General features: G+C 44.3%; 2 protein-coding genes across 11 annotated transcripts in view; both read left to right on the top strand.

Annotated features, from left to right (window-relative positions):
- The first annotated feature begins 104 nt into the window (after window positions 1–104).
- Acyp1 (acylphosphatase 1) lies at window positions 105–13,753 on the top strand. 3 transcript variants are annotated; one of them, XM_029484957.2, is made up of 3 exons: window positions 105–373; window positions 6,319–6,410; window positions 7,259–7,481. In XM_029484957.2, the coding sequence occupies exons 1-3, from the start codon at window positions 208–210 to the stop codon at window positions 7,394–7,396; spliced, it is 396 nt and encodes a 131-aa protein (XP_029340817.1). In that variant the 5' UTR covers window positions 105–207; the 3' UTR covers window positions 7,397–7,481. The 3 variants fall into 3 exon arrangements, with proteins under 3 accessions (XP_029340817.1, XP_021034741.1, XP_021034742.1); XM_021179082.3 differs by lacking the exon at window positions 7,259–7,481 and adding an exon at window positions 13,334–13,753 and having other exon boundaries at window positions 112–373; XM_021179083.3 differs by lacking the exons at window positions 105–373; window positions 7,259–7,481 and adding exons at window positions 5,958–6,090; window positions 13,334–13,753.
- A 1,748-nt stretch (window positions 13,754–15,501) lies between these two features.
- Window positions 15,502–25,041, top strand: part of Mlh3 (mutL homolog 3) — a 36,010-nt gene continuing 26,470 nt past the window's right edge. For 4 of the 8 annotated variants that reach the window (XR_015045246.1, XR_015045247.1, XM_021179400.3 and 1 more), the window contains exons 1-4: window positions 15,509–15,610; window positions 16,686–20,011; window positions 23,335–23,430; window positions 24,435–24,535. Coding sequence is in view for 6 of the 8 variants with exons in the window: in XM_021179400.3 (XP_021035059.1) it covers window positions 16,750–20,011; window positions 23,335–23,430; window positions 24,435–24,535 (3,459 nt within the window). In the remaining 2 variants the exon portion in view is untranslated. Of the gene's footprint in view, window positions 15,611–16,685; window positions 20,012–23,334; window positions 23,431–24,434; window positions 24,536–25,041 lie in introns of those variants that run through there. The other 4 variants (XM_021179401.3, XM_085830559.1, XM_085830558.1 and 1 more) reach the window with 3 other exon arrangements.

The raw sequence follows: 25,041 nt of genomic DNA, 5'->3' as shown, positions 1-25,041 counted from the left end.
AGGGAGGGGGTGGAGGGAGGGAGGGGGTGGAGGGGGTGCGGGGAGGGGGGGGGAGGGAGGAGGGAAGGGAGGTGGAGTAGGGGTGCAGTCGGGTCACTTGACGCCAGGTGCAGCCAACTCCGCAGCGCAGATCAGCGATTCCCTTGGGGAGGGGTTGGAGAGGTTTTTCTGGGGCTACATCAAAGAAGAACTTGGATTTCTCCGAGAATGAAGCTCCCAGACCTTAGGGTGTGCCCTTGTCTGGAGAAGGGTGGAGCCCCTAGATGGGCTGCGGAGTCATCCCGCCCCAGGATTCGGAGGTCTGTCCAGCTAGCGGGAGTGGGACTGCTGATCACCCTTCTGAGTGCGCTCGGCTGCTGCGCTCAGGCCCCAGGTAGGGCTACGTAAGAGCTCCAGGCTAAATGCTCTGGCTGTCTTCCCTCGCAGTGCTTTGGCGCTTGCTATTATATTAGCTTTACTATTATTTCACTACGTGTTATAGTCCCAGGGCAGTTTCTATGGCCAATCTAATCATTTTGCTATCATAATGTTTCACTCTCACGTGACCGTTACTACTTAGGGCCCAGGAATGACTCAGCCAAAAGTAACAATAATAAAGTTAACAACCAGATCAACAGTAATGAACATAACTTGATTTCAACATTAAATGATCCTCTGTAACTTTTTGACAACAGAAGAGAGTTTATTTGTCTTCTCCGTGCTTCAGTTCATTTGGATAAACTGTTTGGAACAGATAGCTCCGTTCTTCTTGTAACTACACAGAAGATTCGAGCATGTGGGAAATAAAGTAGACAGCAGTCTCGTTAATACAACAGATCAGATGTCAGCTTTTATGTGCTACAAAAAAATTCCTTGGTGGGCTCTCTAGGACAGATTGTCAGTCATTCTTTTCATTCCCAGTTGGCTCTTCGGCCTTCTCCACATTGCAGTCGGTTCCCACTGACTAGGACCCGTAGACCCTGCCTCAGTCAGCTTCTATGGTTTTTCCCATGCATCCTTTTTAACTCGTTTTCGTACTCTCCCCCTGAATCTCTAGTTTTCAAGTATACATAACTTCCTCATGCAAGAAAAGTTCCCCTTCCCATCCCTGGGTCTGTCTCTATGTTAGGATCCCACTGGAGTCTCTTCTGTTTTGTTTTGTTTGCTGTTTGTTTTCCCTATTTAGTCCATGGTTAGTCCTCCTGCCTACTTAATCCTCTTGTCTCAGATTCTCCCAGGCTGGGTATAGGTATATGGGCCTTTCCTCCCTCTCTCTCTCTCTCTCTCTCTCTCTCTCTCTCTCTCTCTCTCTCACACACACACACACACACACACACACACACACACACACACACAAGAAAGAGAGAGAGAGAGAGAGAGAGAGAGAGAGAGAGAGAGAGAGAGAGAGAGAGAAAAAAACTCCGACCGAGGTCTATGTGAATATATGCCTTGTGTGTGCAGTGCCTGGAAAGGCCAGAAGATGGCAATGGAACCCCTAGACCTGAAGTCATGACAATTGAGAGCTACCTAACAGGACACCTCAAGTTCTTTTTCTTTCTCTCCTTCTCCCTCTCCTCTCCCCCCTCCCCCTCCTTTATTTTGCTTTGGTTGGCTTCTTTGTTTGTGTTTGTTTTGTGGTTGGTCTGGAGCTCTCTACTTACTCCAGGCTAGTCTTGAACTCAAAGCAATTCTCTTGCCTCTGCCTCCAAAGAGCTGGAATTAGAGGTGTGCAGCACGTGCAACACACCTCAGCTGACTGCAAAATCTACATACTTGCACACCTTTCCCTTATCTTTCCTCTTTGTTCCGGCCCCTGTGATCTGGTTTTGTTCTCTCTCTCTCTCTCTCTCTCCCTCTCATTTACACAGCTAATAGAGTCCTTCTCAGGCGAGCTTCTATTTCTGGAGCCTATTCACTCAGCAATATTGATCATCCACTCCCTCAAGACACTCAGTTCTCACTACTCCTGTGTCCTCTTGGTTTCTTTTTCTCAGTCCTGTTCCATCTATTTAAGGTTTCTGGCATATCTTCTGGTGTTTATGCAATAAGTATATTGGAACATACTTATTCCCTTCCTGGCCTTCTAAGTTTAGACATTCCCTTGAGTGCTCCTATTTTTGATGTCTATGCAGTTCTAGGTAATCTCTTCCTTATGATTTCTATTAGATCTGAAATTTGGGGGTTCACGCGTGTCTAAAATATGCCCTGCTTAGCAATAGTGTCTCTCCAACTATCCGCCTGGCACCTTCTCATGAGGTTCCGTAGGAGCCCCAGATTCAGTGTAATAGACATTGATCAGCTCCCCATTCTCTGTCTGCTGTTTTCCTGGTTCATGCCCTCTCACCCTCAAAGTTCCTTCCTTTGCCATCTCTTCCAAACGACCTACAAATGCTACTGAGTCTACATCTGCCATTTTTCTCATAATAAGTGGTATCCTCTCTTGTTCTGCCTGTGTTAATCGTTGGAGTGGCTTTACCCTCCTCACCATCAGCATCTGCTCCCTAATTCTTGCTGTTGTTCAGATGTTGATTCTAAACCTTCTTTCTCAGCTTCGTTGATTAGCAGGACCTAGGCTTATCAATCAGTGTTAGAACGACAGTGGGGGTCTGGAGAGATGGCTCAGTGGTTAAGAGCACTGACTGCTCTTCCAGGAGTTCTGAGTTCAGTTCCCAGCAACCACATGGTGGCTGACAACCATCTGTAATGGGATCCCATGCCCTCTTCTGGTGTGTCTGAAGACAGTGACAATGTATTCAAATACATAAAAAATAAATCAGTGGTAAAATGTATACTTAGAATGCACAAGGGCCTAGATTCCATTATCAAGCAGTAACAACAACAACACACACACTACACACACACTCACACTCACACACACTCACATACACACACTCACATACACACACACTCTCTCACACACACACACACTCGAATACACACACTCTCACACTCACACTCTCACACACACACACTCACACACACACACACACACACACACACACACGGTGGGGGGAGGGGAAGAAGCAGGTGAGGGAGAGAGATCACAAATAAAAAAGTATAGATAGTACTTTGGTAACACATATACTAGAACGGAATTGATACTGAGATTAGCATAGCTGCTGTTCAAGAATAAAACACAAGTTTTCAAAATGTGTCTTTTAAAACTTGTATATATTGGGGCTACGGAACTAGCTCATGTTGTGCAAACATGAAGACCTGAATCAGTCATCACAATCCACATTTTAAAAAGCTCAGTTTGAAGCTGGGCGTGGTGGCACATGCCTTTAATCCCAGCACTTGGGAGGCAGAGGCAGGCGGATTTCTGAGTTCGAGTCCAGCCTGGTCTACAAAGTGAGTTTCAGGACAGCTAGGGCTATACAGAGAAACCCTGTATCGAAAAATTAAAAAAAAAAAAAAGAAAGCCCAGTTTGGTGGTATTTTTACAGATTTCTAATCCCACTTCTGATAGTGAAGGATAGGTGACTCACTCCCTGGGTTCCCTGGCCAGTCGGCCCAGCCTACTCAGCGAGTTCCAGGACAGTAAGGGAGCCTGTAGGAAGGAAAAATGGGTTGTACCTGGAGAATGACACTCCAGGTTGTCCTCTGGCCTCCATGTGTGTCCACATACATACGTGAACAAGAAGATACACAAAATCACATACGCATATGTATGTATATATCATATGAAGTGTGAATGTATATGTCATTGTGAAGTGTGATGTTTTGATACAAGTATACATTGTCAAATAATTAAGTTGAGCTAACTGTTGTAGTTAATATTAATTGGGATTTCTATCCCACCTTTGATTCAATTCCCAAATAAAAGACACAAAACATTTATATTTATAACTAACCTTAAAAAACACTAGAGCTGGGCAGATATCAATCCTCAAAGTTATTTTGTCTACTTCCCTGTCAATAACCCTGAGTTATAACTTGTCCTGTTCCTCCTGTGCCATTCTTACTTCAACTAACCAGTCCTCATGGCCATGCTCTCAAGATTCACCCACCCCATTGTCTTCTCCTCTTCACCTCTCTCCTCCTCCTGCTCTCCTCCTTCAGACCTCAAGCCTGGCAACTGAAGCTCCGCCCACCTCTCTTCTGCCTGGCTATAAGCTGAAGGCATCTGTATTCAACCAATCGTTTTAAATTAAGTCCGAGGTTACACAGCATCACTTGGTGACCATGAGGATCTCTTCATCCCTGGGGACCATCAGACCTTGGGGGCCAGTATTAAGCATTATAAGACATGACACCAGATCAACCCTCAACAGCTACTTACTAAATCCTTCTCTTCCCTACTGACTTCTTGAGGAACTGCCATCCATCACTTCCCCATTTTCTATTTCCCACAATAGGTGGAGGATATCGCTACAGTTCTGCCTCCCCTTAATAAATGGGGTCAACCTCAGCAGGTCTCAGCCATAGTTGTGAACGGGAAGCAGTATCTTAGGAATAAAATGTGGGCATATATTCAAAAGGTTCCCCTAAGATCCTAATGTGCAGATGGTGTTTGAGAGCCCCAAATAGCTGGTTTCATCCCAGCTATTTTTGCCTTTTTGCCTATTGGTGCTACCTCACCCAAAACTGGCGAGTGAAGGTATTTTTAGGAGTGGACTTTGGACTGGCTGCCTGAAACTAAATCCTGGCTCCATTACATTCTGGTTGGATTCTGTAACTTTGGAAGGATACTGTCTCCTCCATGAGCTCTTTCTCAGCCCTTCCCGTCAGAATTAATCTCTCTGCTTCTTCCTAACATGTTCTGTTTCTGTTATAATGCTGGGCTGGTTTGTGGTGAGCTCTCAGAGTGAGTGAAATGAATTACCACGTTGCACATGATCTTGTCCGTTCTGTGCATGCACAGCTACGATAAAGAACTCTTTGAGGGCAACGATTATATCATCCATCTTGTACACCATATGGTGTTCCATCCATTACACTACTCAGTGGGTCTGGAATCTATAGGGAAACTCACTTTAATTGAATTTTAGAGAAATTGCATCAGTCAAACACAATGTTTAGTGTTGTTTTCAAATATTGCCAAGGACACCATTCAGTACTGCTCCTCCTCCTCCCAGCAGGGAGGCTTTCTGACTTTGTTACAGGAGGAACTGGTGTAATGATAGATTTCCATAGCTACCACCGCTAACTATCTCACCTTGCCAAGTCTGCCAGCCTGACATATTACCACATGGGGCCCGGTGTTAGGAAATGATATGATACAAACAAGCAGTCCAAGAAGGGACAATAAACGCCACACACAATTTGCTTCATACACATTCTTGATCCTAAGGGTAGCTGAATTCCAATGCATACAAATCAAATCTCATTTTAGCAGTCCTCATCTAAAAACCCCTTAGTAATTCTCTTTCTCTAAAAGCAAATGCATGCAATTTGGTTATTTTGCTCAGATTTATTGATTCTATTGAGATTCCTGAGCCATGAATAATTTGCCTGTGTATTATTATTTATTTATTTATCTATCAATTTTAAGCATAATCTTACTAAGGTAGACTCTGGATAGCAGCTTCCAAAACTCCAGATAGAATGACTTCACCGTGATGTCGTGTGCATTTATTGTCTCTTGCTACCAAGTCCAAATTATGCATGTCCCAGAATTGGAGGAGAACCGAAAGACGGATAAAAAAAAGGGGGGGGGGGCAGGCCAGATTCTATTAGTCACTGACTGTGCTAACAGCCCTAGGCACCCAGTAGGGTGAGTGGACATATTAAGTGTTTTGTCTATGCCTTTCTTTACCCACGAGGAAATGACAAGAAGGGTACACTTAGTGGCAGAAGTGTGGTACAGGTTGGTCATTGTATTCAAAACCGGACTCTCCGCTTAAAAAAATCAATCCCAGGATCTCTCCAAAACGTGACCCACTTGTCCTGAAGCCCCACCCTTGGGCGGGTTTTTGGACAAGGAGCCATCTTTGATTGGTTAAATCGATGTGATGGGCGTGCAGGGCAGCGTTAGAGAAGCCGAGCTCTAAACTTCCGGAAGCGGCGGTTAACACGGCGCGGGCGGTTGATCTGAAGGTGTTGGGGCTGTTCAGCTGCTCCTGAGGAAGCCCCGGAAACTCGAGCGTCCCCCGCTTGGATCATCCAAGTGTCAGTGGAGGGGATTTCGGGCCGCATGGGGATAGGATGGATGGCGGCTTCAGGGCTGCAAGGGCAGCGGGATGAGCAAGCGAAGGCTCCCCCGACCAGGGGCTTGCGTTTACATCCACTTACTCCTTGCAGTTCCGGGACTCTGAGGTTCCGGAGAGGCCCCCATGGTGTTAGAGGACGGGTGCAGCCCTTTCTTAGGACGATATCTCACCTTGCTGTCTCTGACAGGTTTGAGCATGGCAGAAGGGAACACCTTGGTCTCAGTGGATTACGAAATTTTTGGAAAGGTTCAAGGGGTGTTTTTCCGCAAGTACACTCAGGTATGTGGCTTAAGTGTCGGGGCGCATCACTAAGTGATGGACAGGAGGCCTGGTTCTGACCAATGGGAACTGGGAGAGTGGGAAGGGAGCACCTGGACACTATCCTGACGGAGAGTACAGCTAGCGCACCCTGTTGTACTGGCACTAAGCTAAGCCGCCTCTATAAAAAGCTGCCATCAAGATAGAGAGGTGGCGTTAGGTAGGCCGATCACAGAGTAACTTACATAATTGCCCATCATACCTACAAGTTTATTCCTCCAACTTCCTTTCAACACCTCGGTTTTGTTTTGTTTTGTTTTTTTCTTCCCATCATGGGACTCAGGGACATTGGCATGCTAAGCAAGCTGCACTGTACCAGCTAACAGCAAACTTGGCATCCTCTACCTCTGTATCCCCATCGCTAATCTCTCCAATGCACAAGGGCGATCTCAATTTCCCTTCAGCAGAGTTGTTGCCTTTCTGCTTACTATCGCCATCCTGATGGATGTGACAGAGTGTATCTCCTTGAGGAGTTTCACTGTTTTAGTTCAGGTATAAAGTATTTAAAACACCTCAAGTCATACAAGTCATGTTCTTCAGTCACCGTAGAAGTAAAGTACAAATAAATAACAGAAAGAGAACTGTTATTAGCTATCATCCCCTTTGGGAGATAACATTCCAAATTATCTGGAGTAGCACGTTTTTCTTAAATCATGGTAGAAACTATGCACTGAAAACCTTACTAGTTTCACCATTTGAAAACACACAATTCAGTAACCTTAAGTACCTTCATACATCCTTGTCTTATCACCAAGGAACAGTTGAAGAACCAACCCCACACACATACACTTCCTTCTTTATCTCAAAAGGCTGAAGCTCTACCCACCAGCTCCTGTCTTCCCCTCCACCAGCCCCTGGTGGCCAGGATCCTGCATACCCATGTATGCATACGCGTGTCGAAGTCTGAGGACCAGTTACTACGGGAGTCCGTTCTTCCCTACCTTTGATTTGCCTTTACCTAATGAATAATGATCATCTTTATGTGTTTATTGTCATGTAAAAGATACATATTTGGAGATCTTTCTATTCAAATCCTTGTCCGGTAAATTGAGATTTCTTTTGTGTGTGTGTGTATTGACACCTTTTTATCTACTCCAGATACTAAGCCTCTGTCTGTCTCTTACCATTTCTTTTTTGAGTTTGAGATAAGGTCTTAGCCCAGGCTGACCTGGGACCTAAGAGCTATCCACATCTCTCTCTCTCTCTCTCTCTCTCTCTCTCTCTCTCTCTCTCTCTCTCTCTCTCTCTCCTGACTGCTGGGTTTAAAGATGTATGCTACCAGCCGGGCGTGGTGGCGCACGCCTTTAATCCCAGCACTTGGGAGGCAGAGGCAGGCGGATTTCTGAGTTCGAGGCCAGCCTGGTCTACAAAGTGAGTTCCAGGACAGCCAGGACTATACAGAGAAACCCTGTCTCGAAAAACCAAAAAAAAAAAAAAAAAAAAAAGATGTATGCTACCATGTTCAGCACTAGTTCTCTTTCTAAAAACGTGCCTTTATGTATACATCTGTGTGAGTGACTGCGGGCGTCTACGGCAGAGTATGTGTGCGAGCCTCCAGAGGCCAGGAAAGGGTAAAGATCCCCTGGAGCTGGGGTTCCAGGCAACTGTGAGCCACTTATTGTGGGTTCCAGGATGAACCCGGGTCTTCTGTAAGAAAAAGTGTTCCTCACCCCTGAGCATCTCTGCAGCCTCTGCCTGGACACCAGTCTCTCAGCCAATGTCCAATGATGCCGACGTGCCTTCCATTTTGGAGAGTTCCTTTTTCTTGATAGGGTTCTTTCAGGCACCAAAAGTTTTCATTTTGCTTGTTTGAGAAAGTCTCACTGCATAGCCCAGGCTGGCTTCGAACTCTTGGTGTTCCTCCCAAATACTGGGATTACACACAGACATTACCACCATGCCCAGCGGGATTATAGGCATCACCACCACGCCCGGCAAGGATTTACTTTTGAACTCCCAATTTTGCTTTTTTTCTTTTTTGAGGGGATATGGGAACTGTACTTGTAGTTTTGTGATTTGTCCTTTTAGTGATTTAAGGTCCTGAAGAGCCACACCTATGTTTCTTCCCTTAGGTTTTTCATGTTTTAATCACTTAAGCTTTGGGTAGTTTTTTTGGGGAGCAGGGGTTGCATATTTGTTTGTTTGGCATTTGGAGACAGGAAACAAAAAAAGTATGCAGGCTCTGCCAGATGCCTCTCCATAGATCCTGGGCCATGGCTTTCCTGGATAGCCATGCATTCCTTAGAGAGCCAGACTCCAGAGGCCTGAGCAGCGCAGCCTCTGTTCTCTCAGCCACCCAGCAGGCCGTGCACACATTTTCGTCCACTGTACCTTCTCTCCTGGTCAGTTATCCCTTTCCACAGACTGGGGGACTCATACCTACTCAGGCCATCAGGCCCCATGTAAGTTCTTCTGCCAGCCGGGCTATCCCTAACATACTAAAGTAGAGTTCTAGTTATCCATTTGAGAGACTTGCTTTTTAGGTTAAAAACTAGAACTGGTGATTAGATTTCTTAAATCATTCTTAGAAGGTTTGGCACGGTGGTGCACATTCTCGAAGGCTGGAGGGGGGAGGGGGTATGGGCACTAAAATGAACTCAAGACCAGCCTGGGTACAATAGTGAGACCTGACCTCAAAAGAAACAATTGAAATGAGACATTTATATAAAAAATTATATGTATATATATGTGTGTGTGTGTGTGTGTATTTATATTTATATATACACACACATACACACATGCATACATACATATTGGGGGACTGTATAAGCAGAAATGTTTTCATTGGATTTGTGTGTGTGTGTGTGTGTGTATGTGTGTATGTGTGCGCTCAAGCATGTAGATGTCAGATGACAATTTGTGGGAGTCACTTCTCTCTTTCCACTGTGTGTCCTGGGGATCTAACTCAGGTCACCAGGCTTGGTGGCAAGTAGCTCTTCCTGCTGTGCCACCTTGTTGGCCATGGAAACTGGTTTATGATATGGTGTTAACATATAGGAATTTCCTTTCAGAGAAGCCTATTGGAATTCCACCTGCTTCATTGTTTTGTTAATTTTTCCTGGGGAGACATGAATAAATGTCTGTTCACCCTAGCTAGACTGACCAAACAAATGATTCCACGCAAGGGTAGCTTGGTAAACTAGTGAGTTTTAATTTTGATCAAACATGAACAACTTATAGGCAGCAACAGCATGTAGTTCCTTCCTACCCCCATCCTTAACATGGTATATAGTGTCAGGGAGGGTTAGAGTGCAGTCGCCGTTTATGCCGGCTAGTGAGCTGTGCTGAGAGCCCCCTAGGAACTGCTTTGTGGTCCTCCTCTCCCGGGATGGATGGAATGCTATTGGGTCGAATATGAGGGGCTTCTCCAGTAATCACAACTGCTCCGCTTCTAAGCCCAGAGGACAGAGTTCTCCAGCACTTGGATATTCACATCTGAATGTGAATCAGCAAGCAGTATTACGATATCTTTTAAAAACAAGAGTAGAATTTAGCATCCAGATAAAGCCTGTTGGAAATTCCCATCCTCCAAGGGGTCAAAATTTGGAGTGTCCTGTGAACAGGAATCCAGGTCAATCACATTTCAAATCAGAGATTTATTTGACTGATAGAACCTCCTGCTCAGAACTGCACCGTTATGCTGATAGCTGCTCCCCATCAGTGGTAATTTCATAGCTGGAGGTTGACAGCTCCACCAGCTTACGGTGAAGCACAAGGGTACAGTCACACAGCCGGCTGGATGGGACGTCTAACTCAGAATGTGCTCTCTCTGTCTTATGCCTTTCCTCCGGCACTCAACACACACTAGGTAGATCCTGCTTTTCTCCATGTCTTAGTATCCCATCCCTTTGATGGGAATATTTTTGTTCGTTATACAAACACGTCTGCTTTGACTATAACTGCTTGGATGGATGCCCCATCCAGTTCCTCCTTAAAACATTTTTTTTTTTCTGTACATAATGCTTTCCTTGGCACACCCGAGCAATTTCCCACATTTGCCCGGCTATGCTGGCACCTGCACATGCAATCATGTTAGCCCCCATACACTTTTGCAATCTAACCGCTTCTATTGCAGATCAACAATGATATAATATCCTAATTATAGTTTATATAGCGATAAAACTAACTCCAGTACATCACGGTCTTTCCTGAATGCTCACTTCTGCCACAATTTAATAATGAACACTAGGGATGAAAAAAGCCACACAGCAGTTGCTCTTCATAAGCATGGGCAACTTGATTGCTTTTAATTAACTAATTTTTAATTTTTATTGGTATTTTGCCTGCCTGTATGTGTGTATGGAGGTGTCAGGTCCCCTGGAGCTGGAGTTACAAATGGTTGTGAGCTGTCATGTGGATACTGTGAATTGAACCCAGGTCCTCTGGAAGAACAACCAGTGTTCTTAACCACTGAGCCATCTCTCTGGCCCCCACATGTTCAACTTTAAAGACACTGTGGTTACTTATTAGATGAGAGAAATGAAATGCTAGGAGAAGGTTCGGAAAGGTGGCTGGCGTGAGATTCTCCTTCAGAGACGAGCTTTATTGGGAGAACTTTGTGACCATGGGTTCTGCGGGCAGGCCTTGAGGTAGGAGAGCATTAATTCATCAGATCAGGCAACATGGCAGGGCTTAAAGGCTTTCATTTAAAACTTGGAGAAGAATGGGAAGGTGGCTCAGTGGGTAAAGACTGGTGGACTGAGCTCACTCCCCAGGACACACATGGCGGAAGGAACAAATGGACCTCTGCAAGCAGTCCTCTGACCTCCATACTTTTGCTATGGTATGCGTGCCCCACCCCTATAAGTGTAACTGTAATTAAAAAGGAGGAGCATCATTAAGAAAGTTAACTTAGGGGCCGCCCATACTGTTCTTCCAGAGGATCCGAGTTTAGGTCCCAGAACACATATGGTTCATAATCAACTCTAATTCTGGCTCCAGGACACCTGCCACTGCCCTCTTCTGGACTCCATGGGTACCAGCACTCACACAGTCACATACCACACCCCCTCTGTATATACACAGTTGTCTTAGAGTTTCATTGCTCTGAACAGACACAATGACCAAGACAACTCTTATTTATTTATTTCTTTATTTCTTTATTTATTTCTTTATTTATTGAGACAGGGTTTCTCTGTGTAGCCCTGGCTGTCCTGGAACTCACTCTGTAGACCAGGCTGGCCTCGAACTCAGAAATCTGCCTGCCTCGGCCTCCCAAGTGCTGGGATTACAGGTATGAGCCACCACTGCCCGGCCCAAGACAACTCTTATAAGGCAAACATTTCATTGGGGCTGGCTTACAGTTTCAGAGATTCAGTCCATTATCATCATGACAGGAAGCATGGCAGTGTGCAGGCAGACAGTGCTGGAGAAGGAGCTGAGAGATCTACATTTTCATTCAAAGGCAGTAGGAGACTACTGTGTCTCAAAATGGGCAGAGATTGAGCTCACAGCCCACCTCCACAGTGACATACTTCCTCCAACTTGGCCACACCTACTCTAACAAGGCCACGCCTAATAGTGCCACTCCCTTGGGCCAAGCATATCCAAATCAACACAATGGTAAAAATACTTTTTTTTTTTTTTGAAAAAAAGAGAAACAGGCACCACAGTCATGACAGGGGTAGGAGGAATGCCCACAAGAGTGGAGCCTTCAGTGAAATCCCCCAAACAGGGAAATATCTGACTCTTATGTCCTTTGAATATTAGAGTTTGTCAGTAAGTTATTTTTAGTGATTTAGCTTAGGATAGCCTACAGGATAAAGAGCATTGAGGAGCCAGGTACTGGATAGGGCCGTATATTAGGGGCTATGAGTTGTGAGGCTGTACACACAGCACGGCTTCTTAGCTCTTGGTCCAGAGAGAGCTGCAGCAGGGACCTGGCCTGGTTTCTCCAGGCTGCCAATCTGGTCTCTTAGAGCAGCGCGGGTCGTCCACCGGCAGGCCCATGATCTGACAAGGAAGGCGAGTGGAAACCTGATAGCTGTGGAGCCTCCTGAACCCTGAGTGTTGAGAGGCTCCCCAGCTGCATCCCTTCTTATAAGTGTGACAGAAAGTGGGCTTTGGGCGCAGTGTAAACACGTTGGGTTAGAGTTCCCCCACAGTAAAAACAATGCTTGTGTTGCCCAGGAAATTGTGAAATACTGTGTAATGATCTTTAAAGATACAATGGATCCCTTCATCTGGATTTGTTTAGGTGTGGTCCTTGCTAAAGGCAAAGGGGAGGGTCAAGTAACTTGAAGCTTTTTCTGTTTAATACACCCACTAGACTGCTAATTAGGAGAAGAAAAAATGAGGGTTGCGGGTATAGTTTAGAGCGAGAGTGTTTGCCTGCCTCGGGACCATGTGTGAGGCCCTAGGTGAATCCCCAGGGCTTCGAAACCAATCTAAAACTCAGGGTCTTCCCCACCTCACTTTATTTGGCTAGGCCTGATGCTGCACACTTCTAAGGCAGAGGCAGGGCGATGGCTGGGAGATCAGGGCTAACCTGGTCTACATGATAGTTCTATCCAAGCCAGCCAAGGCTACATGATGAGACTGTTTCAAAGAAAAAAAAAATATGGACAAGCTGTAAGCACTAGGAAATCATTCTGAAGGCATCTTTTGGGGGCTCACTCTAGTGCTTAACCACAATTCCTAAGCAATGAAAAATGCTAAAGAAGTCAAATGCTGAGTTTTGTAGAATTTTTAAAAGGGGGGGGGGTGTAGAATCAAGTGGCTAAAAATCAGCCATGAGATCCCCTTTGGTGTCTGTTTTGATTTTTCTGGACAGTGTCAAATTAGTTCCGGTGGTTTGATTCCAGGCCAGGATGCTGGCCCGATTCTGTCTCCCTTTGTTCCGTGCAGTCTCACCGCACCTTTCTTTCTCTCTTTTCTTCCCTTAGGCTGAGGGTAAAAAGCTAGGTTTGGTGGGCTGGGTTCAGAACACCGACCGGGGCACCGTGCAAGGGCAACTGCAGGGCCCCGTCTCCAAGGTGCGCTTCATGCAGGAGTGGCTGGAGACCAGAGGAAGTCCCAAGTCGCACATTGACAGAGCAAACTTCAACAATGAGAAAGTCATCGCAAACTTGGATTATTCAGACTTCCAAATTGTAAAATAATGACACAAATCTTAATTTTTTTCAAAATAATCTCACTCCTTTTTTTTATCGCTAAGATAAAAAAAATAGAACTATTCAGTGCTCACTATTAGAATTTGTTAGTAAGTTATTTTGTTTGCATGTTGGAAAAGTTACCAAGTATTACAAGTGTGATGAAATACAAATGTGTATAATTCTAACCAATAAAAACACATTAGAACCTTATGCTTTCATTGCTTTTTTTTTTCCCCCTTTTAATCCTTAGTGAACTTTGGGCAACATGATTAATTTGTTATTGTGAGAGGAAAATTTTGGGGTAGTTTAACGAGGTCTGAAAGAGAAGTAACTTTGTCATTTCTTTAAATTGTTTACACGGGAGACTTCATGTGTAGTAAGAGCAAATGCCACCAGGTTGGGTGTTCCGTGTTCACATGGCGCACTGCACTAATTACTTTTGGTTTTCAATCCTTTGGAACATCTACTGTCACTCCTTTTCCACGGGTTAGAAATTCAGATAAAGTAGTTATAGCCTGGATTGCCCCCCTCCTCATTTGTAAACCTAAACTATTCTAACCCAAGGACCAATCCCATTGGACTGCTGATTCATAAGAGTGTATGCACCAAAGACCATGTGAAGACAGACAGCCACACCCAAGAAGGAATCCTGGCCTAAACTCCAGCTTGTCCCAGAACTGGAAAGAAAACAAAACAAACAAAAATCCCGGCTACTTAAGCCACCCAGCCTGTGGCCTTTTGTCATGAAGCCCTGGCAAGCTGAACAATAATCAGAAGTTTGCTTCATTGGCTCCACAAGTCTGATTTGGTTTGGTTAGTAATTAAACATATACTCATTTAAAAATTTGTCGTAAGTTCCTTTAAAGGGAGGAGGGATGTCCTCCCTGTGGAGATGGCTCAGCAGTTAAGAGCACTGGCAGCTTTTCCAGAAGTCCTGAGTTCAACTCCCAACACCCACATGGTGGTCACACAGTCTATGGCTCTAAGACCAAGGGATCCGATGCCCTCTTCTGGTGTGCAGAAGTACAAGCAGACAAAACCCCATACAATTGAAATACATACATCTTTTTAAAAAAGTTTCTGGGAGGAGGTTTGAATGTAACAGAAGAAAAAAACTGAGGATTGCCTAATACTTCTCAAAATAGTCTCACTGTGCTCTTTCAGGAAAAAGCCGTGGTGGTATGGGGGTGGGGAGAGAGAGAGAGGGAGGAAGAGAGGAAGGAAGGGAAGGAGGGACCCTGATGTCCTGATTTGCAAATTAAGAGAGTTGGGCTGGGCAGACGTGGGGAGGGAGTGGGGGCACACCTTTAATCCCAGCGTTTGGGAGGCAGAGGCAGAGGCAGGATTTCCGTGAGTTTCAGGCCAGCCTGGTCTATAAAATGAGTTCCAGGGCGGTTACACAGAGAAATGTCTTGAAAGAAAAACAAAAACAAAATAAGAGAGAAAGAGAGAGAGGCTTCTCAGCCTTTCCCAGCTTCGTAAAGCTTTAATTTTTAAGAATGCTCTTGCGGGTCAGTGGTGGCGCACGCCTTTAATTCCGGGATTTGGGAGGCAGAGGCAGGCAGATTTCTGAGTTCAAGGCCAGCCTAGTCTACAGAGTGAGTTCCAGGACAGCCAGGGCTACACAGAGAAACCCTGTCTCGAAAAAACAAACAAAAAAAGGAATACTCTGCATTCATTCCCTGAATATCTACTTGCCACCAGGACACAGCAGTAAACAAAAACCAAACTACTTTCACATAGTTTACAATCTAGCAAACAAAGACTAAGGGAACAAGAAAGATATATGTGGAAATAAATATCAGAACATGCAAAGGAGACGAGAAAGAGAAAGGGAACAAAGTAAAATTTAGTAGAAACAGCCTTTCACCCCATTCCGAAAGAGAATAAGACGAGAGAACTAATTGAAACCCGCCAGGTGAAGGGACGCACAGCTTGGCCACCTTGGCGCCTGCGCAGAGACGTCGAGCAGACGCCGTGTGGCGGTGTCTCGGAAGCGCATGCTCCGGAGCGCGCGTTCGGCGTTGGAGGTGGTTGGTCGGTGAGAGTTGATGGAGGAGATTCGAGGTGAAGGGGGAAAGCACGTGATGAAATGTGGTCCTGAGAGCTTGTCTAACTGGACAGGAGCAGTGGTGACTGCCGCGGGCCTGTCTGGCGGGGCCCCGGCTCCCCCGGAGCGGCGGGGTGGGAGAATTGCGCAGGCGTGACCCGGCCTGCATGGGATGCCCGACTTTCCAGACCCTAGAACTGCTCATTACACATTCACCCCGTTTGCCAACGGCGGCAAAATGCAGTTGTAGCCCGGTTTTCCCAGGCTTTAAAAACAAAACAAAGCAGCTCTGTCACCTGCCTCACTGTTGTCGCTTAAGAATGAGACCTTTAACGACCTAGAGTCTTAGGGTTTGTATAAGAAAACCTGGAGTCAGGGTCCGACCACCCCATACAATCACTTTTTATTGCCAAGCTATGTTCTGGGGATATAAAAGACCGAGAGTCTCAATATAAAAGAATATCAGTAATAAGGGCCTTTCTGCAAGCTATCAAGCTACACAGGAGCAGGACTAAAATATCAAAGGAGTTTTACCCCTCCCCCACCTCTTCCTGGGAAAGTAATGGCTTACTGTGTCTCCTTGATAGATTTGACTTTGACTTCGTCCCATTTTTTTTTTTTTTTTTTTTTACCTTCTTACTTACAGTATCTTAGAACATCAAAGGGTTTTCTAAAAGCCGTGGTTATTGTGTAAAGTATAAATGTTATGAAACTAGCTTGGACTTTTTTCATGAATAATTTCTAGCTAATGTTTCTTAGCTGCGTTTAATTTAGGCATCTGTTTTTAGTGAAGTGCTTAGAAATTTGAATAGTGTCTTTACGGGTCAGCATCTAGCGTAATTATAATTTTACTTTAGGGCATTCATTTTAGGAACAGCGAAAATTAATGAAATTACGAATGCTTTGGAATTGAAGCCTGTTATACCGGTGCATGAGTTTTGTGCACTTTCTAGAAACTAGAAGTATACTTCCCTCTCGAGTTTTGGTTTAGTACTCTAACCGTAGTTCTTTGTAATAGTCGAGAGAAATGGGTGATGTGATATAACTGAGGTTTGCTAGAGTATGTGTTGTGTTTTGTTTTGTTTCCCGTAGGTGATTATTTTCCAGTCAGAGAAGGAAGCCAGTGCCTGCCACTCTCTCCACATGTGTCCCTGCCATGATCAGGTGTCTCTCAGATGACGTAAAAACCAAGTTGCGTTCCGGTTTAGCCATAAGCTCCTTGGGCCAGTGTGTTGAAGAACTTACCCTTAACAGTATTGATGCTGAAGCAACATGTGTGGCCATCAGAGTGAATATGGAAACCTTCCAAGTTCAAGTGATAGACAACGGACTTGGGATGGCGGTGGACGATGTAGAGAAGGTGGGAAACCGGTATTTTACTAGTAAATGCCACTCAGTGCGGGACTTGGAGAACCCAGCATTTTATGGTTTCCGAGGAGAGGCCTTGGCAAGTATTGCTGACATGGCTGGTGCTGTGGAGATTTCATCCAAGAAAAACACAACACTGAAAACCTTTGCGAAAATGTTTCAGAACGGAAAAGCCCTCGCCACCCATGAGGCTGATTTGACCAGACCAAGTGTGGGGACTACAGTAACGGTCTATAACCTGTTTTACCAGTTTCCCGTGCGGAGGAAAAGCATGGATCCTAGACTAGAGTTTGAGAAAGTTCGGCAGAGAGTAGAAGCTCTCTCACTTATGCACCCCTCCATTTCTTTCTCTTTGAGGAATGATGTGTCTGGATCCATGGTTCTTCAGCTCCCTAAAACCAAAGACATATGTTCTCGATTCTGTCAAATTTACGGATTGGGCAAGTCCCAAAAGTTAAGAGAAATACATTTTGAATACAAGGACTTTGAGCTCAGTGGCTACATCAGCTCTGAAGCACACTATAATAAGAATATGCAGTTTCTCTTTGTGAACAGAAGACTAGTTTTAAGGACAAAGTTGCATAAACTTATTGACTTTTTATTAAGAAAAGAAAGCATTATATGCAGGCCAAAGAATGGCTCTGCCAGCAGGCAAATGAATTCAAGTCCTCGTCACCGTTCTGCCTCAGAGCTCCACGGGATATATGTAATCAATGTGCAGTGCCCGTTCTGTGAGTATGATGTCTGCATAGAGCCAGCCAAAACTCTGATTGAGTTTCAGAGCTGGGATACCGTGTTGATTTGTATTCAGGAAGGAGTAAAAAGGTTTTTAAAGCAAGAAAAACTATTTGTAGAATTATCAGGTGAAGATATTAAGGAATTTAATGAAGACAATGGTTTTAGTTTGTTTGGCACAACTCTTCAGACACATGTGTCTACTCATGGGAAGTGTGACCAGAGCAGTTTCCAGGAAGCGTGTAATAATATCCTGGATTCCTATGAAATGTTTAATTTGCAGTCAAAAGCTGTGAAAAGAACAGCTACTCTAGAAAAGAAAACCACACAACACTCTGGTGACTCAGAAGCTCTCAGAACAAAGACCGTGGGCTCATTGTACACAGATGCATCGGATGGCCTGTGCTATAGTAAAACTGTAGAGTCTGTGTTACACAACAGCAACAACGGTGCTTACTTAGAACCAAGGGTGTCAGAAGAAGAGGTAGCCAAAACACCACACTCCGGAGAAAATGAGAAATGGAAAAAATCTTTTTTGGAAAATAAGACTTCAGAAAGGACACATGAAACCAGTCCAAAAATGTTTTCAAGCCCCATCCAAATGCCTCATCTCCTTGAGGAGAGTGAGGCCGATCTGGAGATGCAGACAATAAGTCGTACTGTTAATGTCATGGCTGCCAACATTCCCCAGAGTAGTGACATTCCGAGTCAACTGGAGAAATGGAAAGGTGCTCCTGAAGTGGGGTGCCAACCTCTGCCTTTTGAGACAACATTATTAAGGGTACAGGGTACTCAGAGGAAGAAGGAAAGAAGGAAAAAGGAGCCCAGTAGTCGTGGAAGAGTAAATGTTTTTAGTTATGGACAAGTTAAATTATGCTCCACTGGCTTTATAACTCATGTAGTACAAAGTGAGCACGCTAAATCAACTGAAACAGAACATTCATTTAAAAATTATGCTCGACCTGGTCCTGTAAGTGCCCAAGAAACATTTGGAAATAGAACACACCATGCAATTGAGACTCCAGACGGCAGTGATTTAACAAGCACTTTAAGTAAAGAATCCACTCAACCGCCCAACAAAAGGTTTTGCAGAACAAATACAGGTTACGGGACAGAGAACAAACCTGTAGCAACAGATGACAACTTGGCTCTTTTTCAGGGAAGCTGTAAAGAACCACACACAGATCACCTTTTGCCTGATGCATCCTCCTTCCCATGGTGTAAATATGTTTCCGATGGTTGTAGGAAAATCGATAAAAGGGGTTCCTTCAAACACGTAGGCCGTAGGAAGCTAAGCTTGCGTTCACAAGTAGGGTCTTTAGAGAAGTTTAAGAGGCAGTATGGGAAGGTCAGCAATTCCCCAGATACAGAAAAGGATAATAACACTGAAGTCAGGACTCATCTTGATCCCCAAAATGAACCTGATGTTCTTCTGAAAGACAAGAGCCACTTAGATATGTCTGGTGGTCGTGAGATCGCCACTGTGGAGCACAGTGAGACTTGCCCACCATTAAGTCCCATCCTGTGCCCAGAGGCAATTTCATCTTCCAAAGAAGATCACTTAGAACAGATGCCTCATTTGAGAGAAAGTCCTATCACTCTGCAAGAATTATCTCACTGTAACAGAAGAGCTGCTGTTGAGAAGTCCACCGCATCACTGGCTTCTAAATTATCCAAACTAAAGGATTCTGAAAAAGAGATGCAAACCGTGGGGATGACAAGTCATACTAGTGAACTTCCAGATTCAAATCCCAGTTGGAAAGATGATAGCCAGTGCACTAGGTTAGACTTGGATTTTTGTGAATTATTAAGAAACAAACTTGAGAAAATAGAGAGTGACATGCTTCCGATGCCAGATTCTGCCACAGAGGATGATCCCATCAATAAAGACAGCGGACTACATTCTAACAATCGAACGGATGGCACAGAGAAGCCAGAAACTCCTTTGCTGTTCCCCTGTAATGATTCTAAAATCAGCAGAGATTCAGATGTTCTTATCAGAGCTTCAGAACAACCTACAGGAAGCCCTGACTCTGTCAGTAAGGTGATAATGAGTCGGGTAGAGGATGGCACTGGCAGCCAAGGTGGAGTCTGTTCCCAGAGTGATGAATCTAAGGCAAGATCTGGTTCCAAAAGTGAAGAACCAAGCGCATACTGTATGGATTGGCAGCAGCATTTTGATGTAACCCTGGGAAGAATGGTTTACATCAACAGAATGACAGGACTTAGCACATTCGTTGCTCCTACTGACGACATTCATACTGCTTGTACTAAAGATCTGACAACTGTGCCTGTGGACGTCCTGCTTGGGAATGGTAAGTATGTAGGATTCATTGGTGTGAAATGTTTTTGGGAAAGAGAATAGTGGCCAAAGAGCAATATAATTATTGTTCATAGAGGTGACCTCAGCAGATAGCACTGGAAGACTGTGTTTCATTGTTTTGTTTTGTTTTGTTTTGGGGGGGGGCGGGTCAAGGAATAATGAGATAGGGTCTTGCTATGTAGTCCGGGCTGGCCTCAAACTCTGTTTGTAGCCAGGTTGGTCTTGAATTCATGAGAGCTCCTGCTTCTAGATCCTGTAGAATTAAAGGTGTGTGCCACATCACTCAGCTTCCGAAGACAATGTTTTAAGGCCTCTGCTGTGGTTAAGGAATAACACAGTAGGCTCACTGATTTACGAGTGACTCTCATAAGTCACTCATGGAGAGTCACTGGGCTTAACAATGTTTAAATATAAGAATTTAGTAGCTCTCCCTCTTCTCTTTCTGCTGCCTCCTTCTTTCTTCTCTCCCAATAAAACCTCTTCCACACTGGGGGGAAAAAAGAATTTAGTAAAGACTGATAAAAGATGTAAATGTATTTACATGTGTCTAAGATGTTTGTGTGTGTAAGAGAGAGTGGGGAACTTCATTTTAATAAAACAGTACACTGTTACTGGCTAGAAGACACACAGTTTTTATCTACCCTATTTTCCCTTTCTTCCCAAATACACTTGTAGAAATTATCTTTAGAGACATGACTGCTTCCATTTGTGGCTACCAGCCTAAAGTTGGAAAAACCTTTACTTATAAGTTTCCAATAAGATCTGTAGGTCAGCACAGTGTGCTTTTATGAGCTTCCCCTAGAATATAGGATCTGGCCACATTTTGCAAAATGTACCTAGGCCTTCATAACTATATTTTTCAAATGTATTTTACTATAATGCGTTTATCAGTCCACTTGCTATGTTTCTGATGTAAGAAGTTGATAATAATGTGGCTCTCAGGTCACACCACAAGGCAACACCAGAGCCTGGTGTAGGACTTTGGGTTCTCAGGTTTCCCGCAACGTTAAAAGTGACATTGTTTTGGCAGTGTGTTAGAGCCAGATGTTGGGAGCCGGTAAAGCTGATTCCCATCTGGCTACAATCTCGGCTTTCACCAGTAGGATAAACATTAAATATGCATCCCTGTTAAAAGTCTCAAATGCTGTAAAAGAATGTAAATTGTATGAATATAATTGCAAATTATAATGCCTTCTTAGGATAAATATTTCTAGTTGCAGGCTCTGATTTACTTGAGGTTAAATAAATCCTGTAGTGTTCAATGTTTTTTCCTTATGGAAAAAAAATCACTATTGTAACTTCTAGAGAATTTAATAGGAGGAGAAAGCCTCTTTACTTTCGGTATTGTTCTTGAGACTGTCCAGTTGCTCTTAAGGCATCTTTATGGGCTGTGCAGTCTAGGTCGTATGCACTGGCTTGCATGTGCTGAGCTGCTCAGAGAGGAGCATCTAAGGCAGAGCCCCTCATCTCCCTGAAATGTAGCTGCCTCTGACACAGTGCCAACAAATAACTGGATTGCGTTCAACTGTGGGGTGGTTGTTGCCAAAACAAGGGGGGGCATCTTAGCTGCCACATTCAACATAAACATCTGCTCCTGTTAAGTAGATTTAGATGTTGAAGCTTCTTCAGTCCACTTAACCATCTGGATTCCCATATCTTGTGAACTTTTGCGAATCCTGTTAAATCAAGTTCCAAATGAGAAATAATTTTGGTATCAAAACAAGTTCATTGAAAAGGTGGTGCCTCACATCTTCCATTGACATGGAAATGTGGGACATCAGGACATGGTGGACCCACACTTGAAAAGGTAAACATGCAGTAAATTACTGAGGGACTCGCTAAAGCTTATTCATCTTTAACACTTGGGAAGTGGGGGGAGGAGGATCGGGAGCTGAAGGTCAGGTACCTCTCAGGCCAACTGGGCGTGAAACCCAAAGTTTACTACAGAAAGCTAAACTTAGACTAACGTCAGATCCTTTTTTCTTTTTTTTAAAGATTTATTTATTTTATGTATATGAGAACACTGTTACAGTCTTCAGACACACCAGAAGAGGGCATCAGATCCCATTACAGATGGTTGTGAGCCACCATATGGTTGCTGGGAATTAAACTCAGAACCTCTGGAAGAGCAGTCAGTGCTCTTAACCACTGAACTATCTCTGCATGAACCATCTCTCCAACCCCGTAACATCATATCCTTAACCCGTGGGATTTTCTCTTTTAAAATGTCTTCTTTTCCCAGTGCAGGGCCTTCTACATGTTGTACACTTTACCACTGAACCGCAGCCCCGATCAGTGTCCTTTATTATGACTTAAACAGTGCTATCTTAGCTAGAGCCTTGCTCTACATTTGCCCTATAGGCTTGTCTTTTCAAGTAATAGTCCTGGTATATATCCAACTTTTTATTTTTTTAATTTATTTTATGTGTTTGAGAATTTTTGGTTGCATGTTTGTCCAATATGTTCATGTCTCATGCCGGTGGAAGACAGAAGAGGGCATCAAATCCCATGGAACTAGAGTTACAGACAGCTGTGAGCCACTATATGGGAGCTAGGAATTGAACCCAGATCCGCTGGGAGTGCAGCTGGTGCTCTCAACACTGAGCCACCTCTCCCGGCCCCATGTCCCCCACTTTTCAAAACTCTCTCTCTGTTTCTAAGACTCAAATCTGCTCTTCCTTCAGAAAGGTGGTTAGAACTAGACAGTATCTCCCTAGACTGCCATGTCTGCACCTCTCACCCACTCATCCATCTTGCCGATTCATTCAGTATTTGTTGCTTGTTAAACTGAGGGAGGTGGCGTCTTACTTAGCAGCCTTTCAGTCTATTAGGGATAGCTGTGTTACACGATGCAATCATGCTTAGAGTAGAGACGTGGGTTGTGGATAAGGGACTTATAAGGCTGCAGCAGTTGTGGGGATCGTTAAGTACAACTGTGTGTCTGACAAGGCATTCCTGAGTAACTATACCTTTTAGGGTATTTAGCCCCCCTCCCCCTTTATCTGCTGGATCCCAGGAGCTGCACCATTTACCCAAAATATGACCATGAAAAATGACTCAAGGCATTGCCTAATGTGCCTCCCACCCCCACAACTGCCTCCCTTTGGCTGTTGAGAATCACATTCATGAATAAAGAAATAAGACATTATTAATGTAAGTTAGCAGATGGTTTCATTGACACTTCTGATTTTCTGTGTAGTGCTTAGAAGTCTGCCTTATGGTTTTGGTTAGTTTGTAGAGAAAAGGATTTTACATATTCTTTAATAGTTTACTTGTATGTTGAGTTCAAACTTGTAGGTTTCCTTTTTTGCTTAGGGGTTCAGTACAGGTGTCATCCGTTTAGAAGCGATCTTGTTCTTCCTTTCCTGCCAAGAGCTCAGGAAGAGAGGACCACGCTGAGGCACAGCAGCAGTGAGTAATTGCAGCGGCTGTGGAGACACTTGGTACACACGGAGCACTCAGGGCAGAAGATGTGCAGTCTAAGCTTGATCCGCACCAGCTGTGCCTTAGGAGCCAGGCTTCCCCACGGCTCTGTAACAGCAGAGCTAACTCATTCAGCACATGCGTTTAGATCAGAAATTGCTTTTCCAGACTGGAGGTTCGTGCAGGGTTCGTGCGTACGTGCGTATGGTGTCTGTGACTGGGGAAATGGTTTTTATTTTTAAAGATTAAATTTCTCCATATTTCAGTAGTTTGATCTTTGTAAAATTCTTTGAAAAAAGAGCTAAAGAAATCTATTATTTTGTTGTTGTTTCTTAAATAGATTAAGTATATTTTTTACCAAAGGCAACAAGAAAATTTGAACTGCAGTTTTTTCTGGACACATACTTGGAAATATTCTTCCTTTTTAAAAAAAGACTTGGTTTTATTTTGTGTGTATGGGTGTTTTTGCCTGCATGCATGTCTGTGTACCACGTGCATGCAATGCCCTTGTCCAGAGGAAGGCAGATTCTCTGGAATTGGAGTCACAGATGGTTGTGAGCCACCATGTGGGTGCTAGGAACCAAACCCAGGTCCTCTGCAAGAACAGCAGGTCCTCTTAAACTCCGAGCCATCTCCCCAGGCACCTGAAACATTGTTATAGACAATTTGGAGAAAACTATGCCCAAAGATCCTGTCAAAATCCTAGTTTTAAAGTAGCGTCAAGGTTGGGTGTGGTAGCACAAACACCTTTAATCCCAGGACTCAAGGGGCAGAGGCAGTTGCGTCATTGTAGGTTTGAGGTCAGCCTGGTCTACATAGTGAGTTCTAGGTCAGCCAGAGCTACATAGTAAAACCCTATCTCCAAAACGAAAGAAGCAGCATCTGAACAAATACGGGGAGTGTGGGGTAATCTTTGGTCTTGAGACTATGGCTCAGTACACGAGGACATCCCCTCTCTGGGCCTTGATGTCAGCTGTCCCCCTTTGTTGTAGATGCTGTGGATGCTGCTGCTGCTGCTGCTGCTGCTGTCAGTGAACCCCTTCAGTCTCTGTTTTCAGAATGGAGCAATCCAGTGTTTGCTCGATACCCAGAGGTAGGTCTGCAGCACTTTTTCATGCCTGTTGTTAAGTTTGAATTTCACTTAAGCTGGGTATGGGCGTGCCTGCGTGTATGAATTTATGATTATGAGTGGAAGCAGGCAGGTTTCCAGCTGAGTTACCTGGATATTAGTGTTTAGTGTAGAGAGGGGAAGTCAGCACTTTGGAAAGGGCAGGAATTTTGGCTTAAGCAAGTATATTCCATGTGAGAGTGAATGCCTTTGTCCTGTCTTACAGGGCGGTGGTAAGTTGTTACCATTCAACAAAATGTCATTTCGTCTGCAGCAACAGGGCTGCGTGTCCTGACAGTGTTCTTTCTTTGGTGTGCTGTCACGGCATGTTCCCAGTGTGGTAATGAGTGTGGGTAACAGACAAGCAGTTGACTACTGATTCTTCACTTAAGATGCCTTGCAGGACTTAATCATGGACCATAGACAGATTGTTCTGAAATAATGCTGGGTTTTGTCAGTGTTCATTAAAAAAAAAAAGTTAGACAACTTAT

This window comes from Mus caroli, unplaced genomic scaffold (genome assembly GCF_978045245.1).
Source record: "Mus caroli unplaced genomic scaffold, Mus_caroli_1 scaffold_14, whole genome shotgun sequence".
NCBI lineage: Eukaryota > Metazoa > Chordata > Mammalia > Rodentia > Muridae > Mus > Mus caroli.
The sequence above is the reverse complement of the archived record's forward strand: the minus strand, read 5'-3'. Positions and strand labels throughout refer to the sequence as shown.

Bases quoted from the DNA above. Each gene is read 5' to 3' on its own strand.
- Acyp1 (XM_021179082.3), top strand. From the start codon at position 208: ATGAAGCTCCCAGACCTTAGGGTGTGCCCTTGTCTGGAGAAGGGTGGA. The intron at 374-6,318 runs GTAGGGCTACGT...TGTCTCTGACAG, and splicing joins CTGCTGCGCTCAGGCCCCAG to GTTTGAGCATGGCAGAAGGG. The intron at 6,411-13,333 runs GTATGTGGCTTA...TTCTTCCCTTAG, and splicing joins TTTTCCGCAAGTACACTCAG to GCTGAGGGTAAAAAGCTAGG.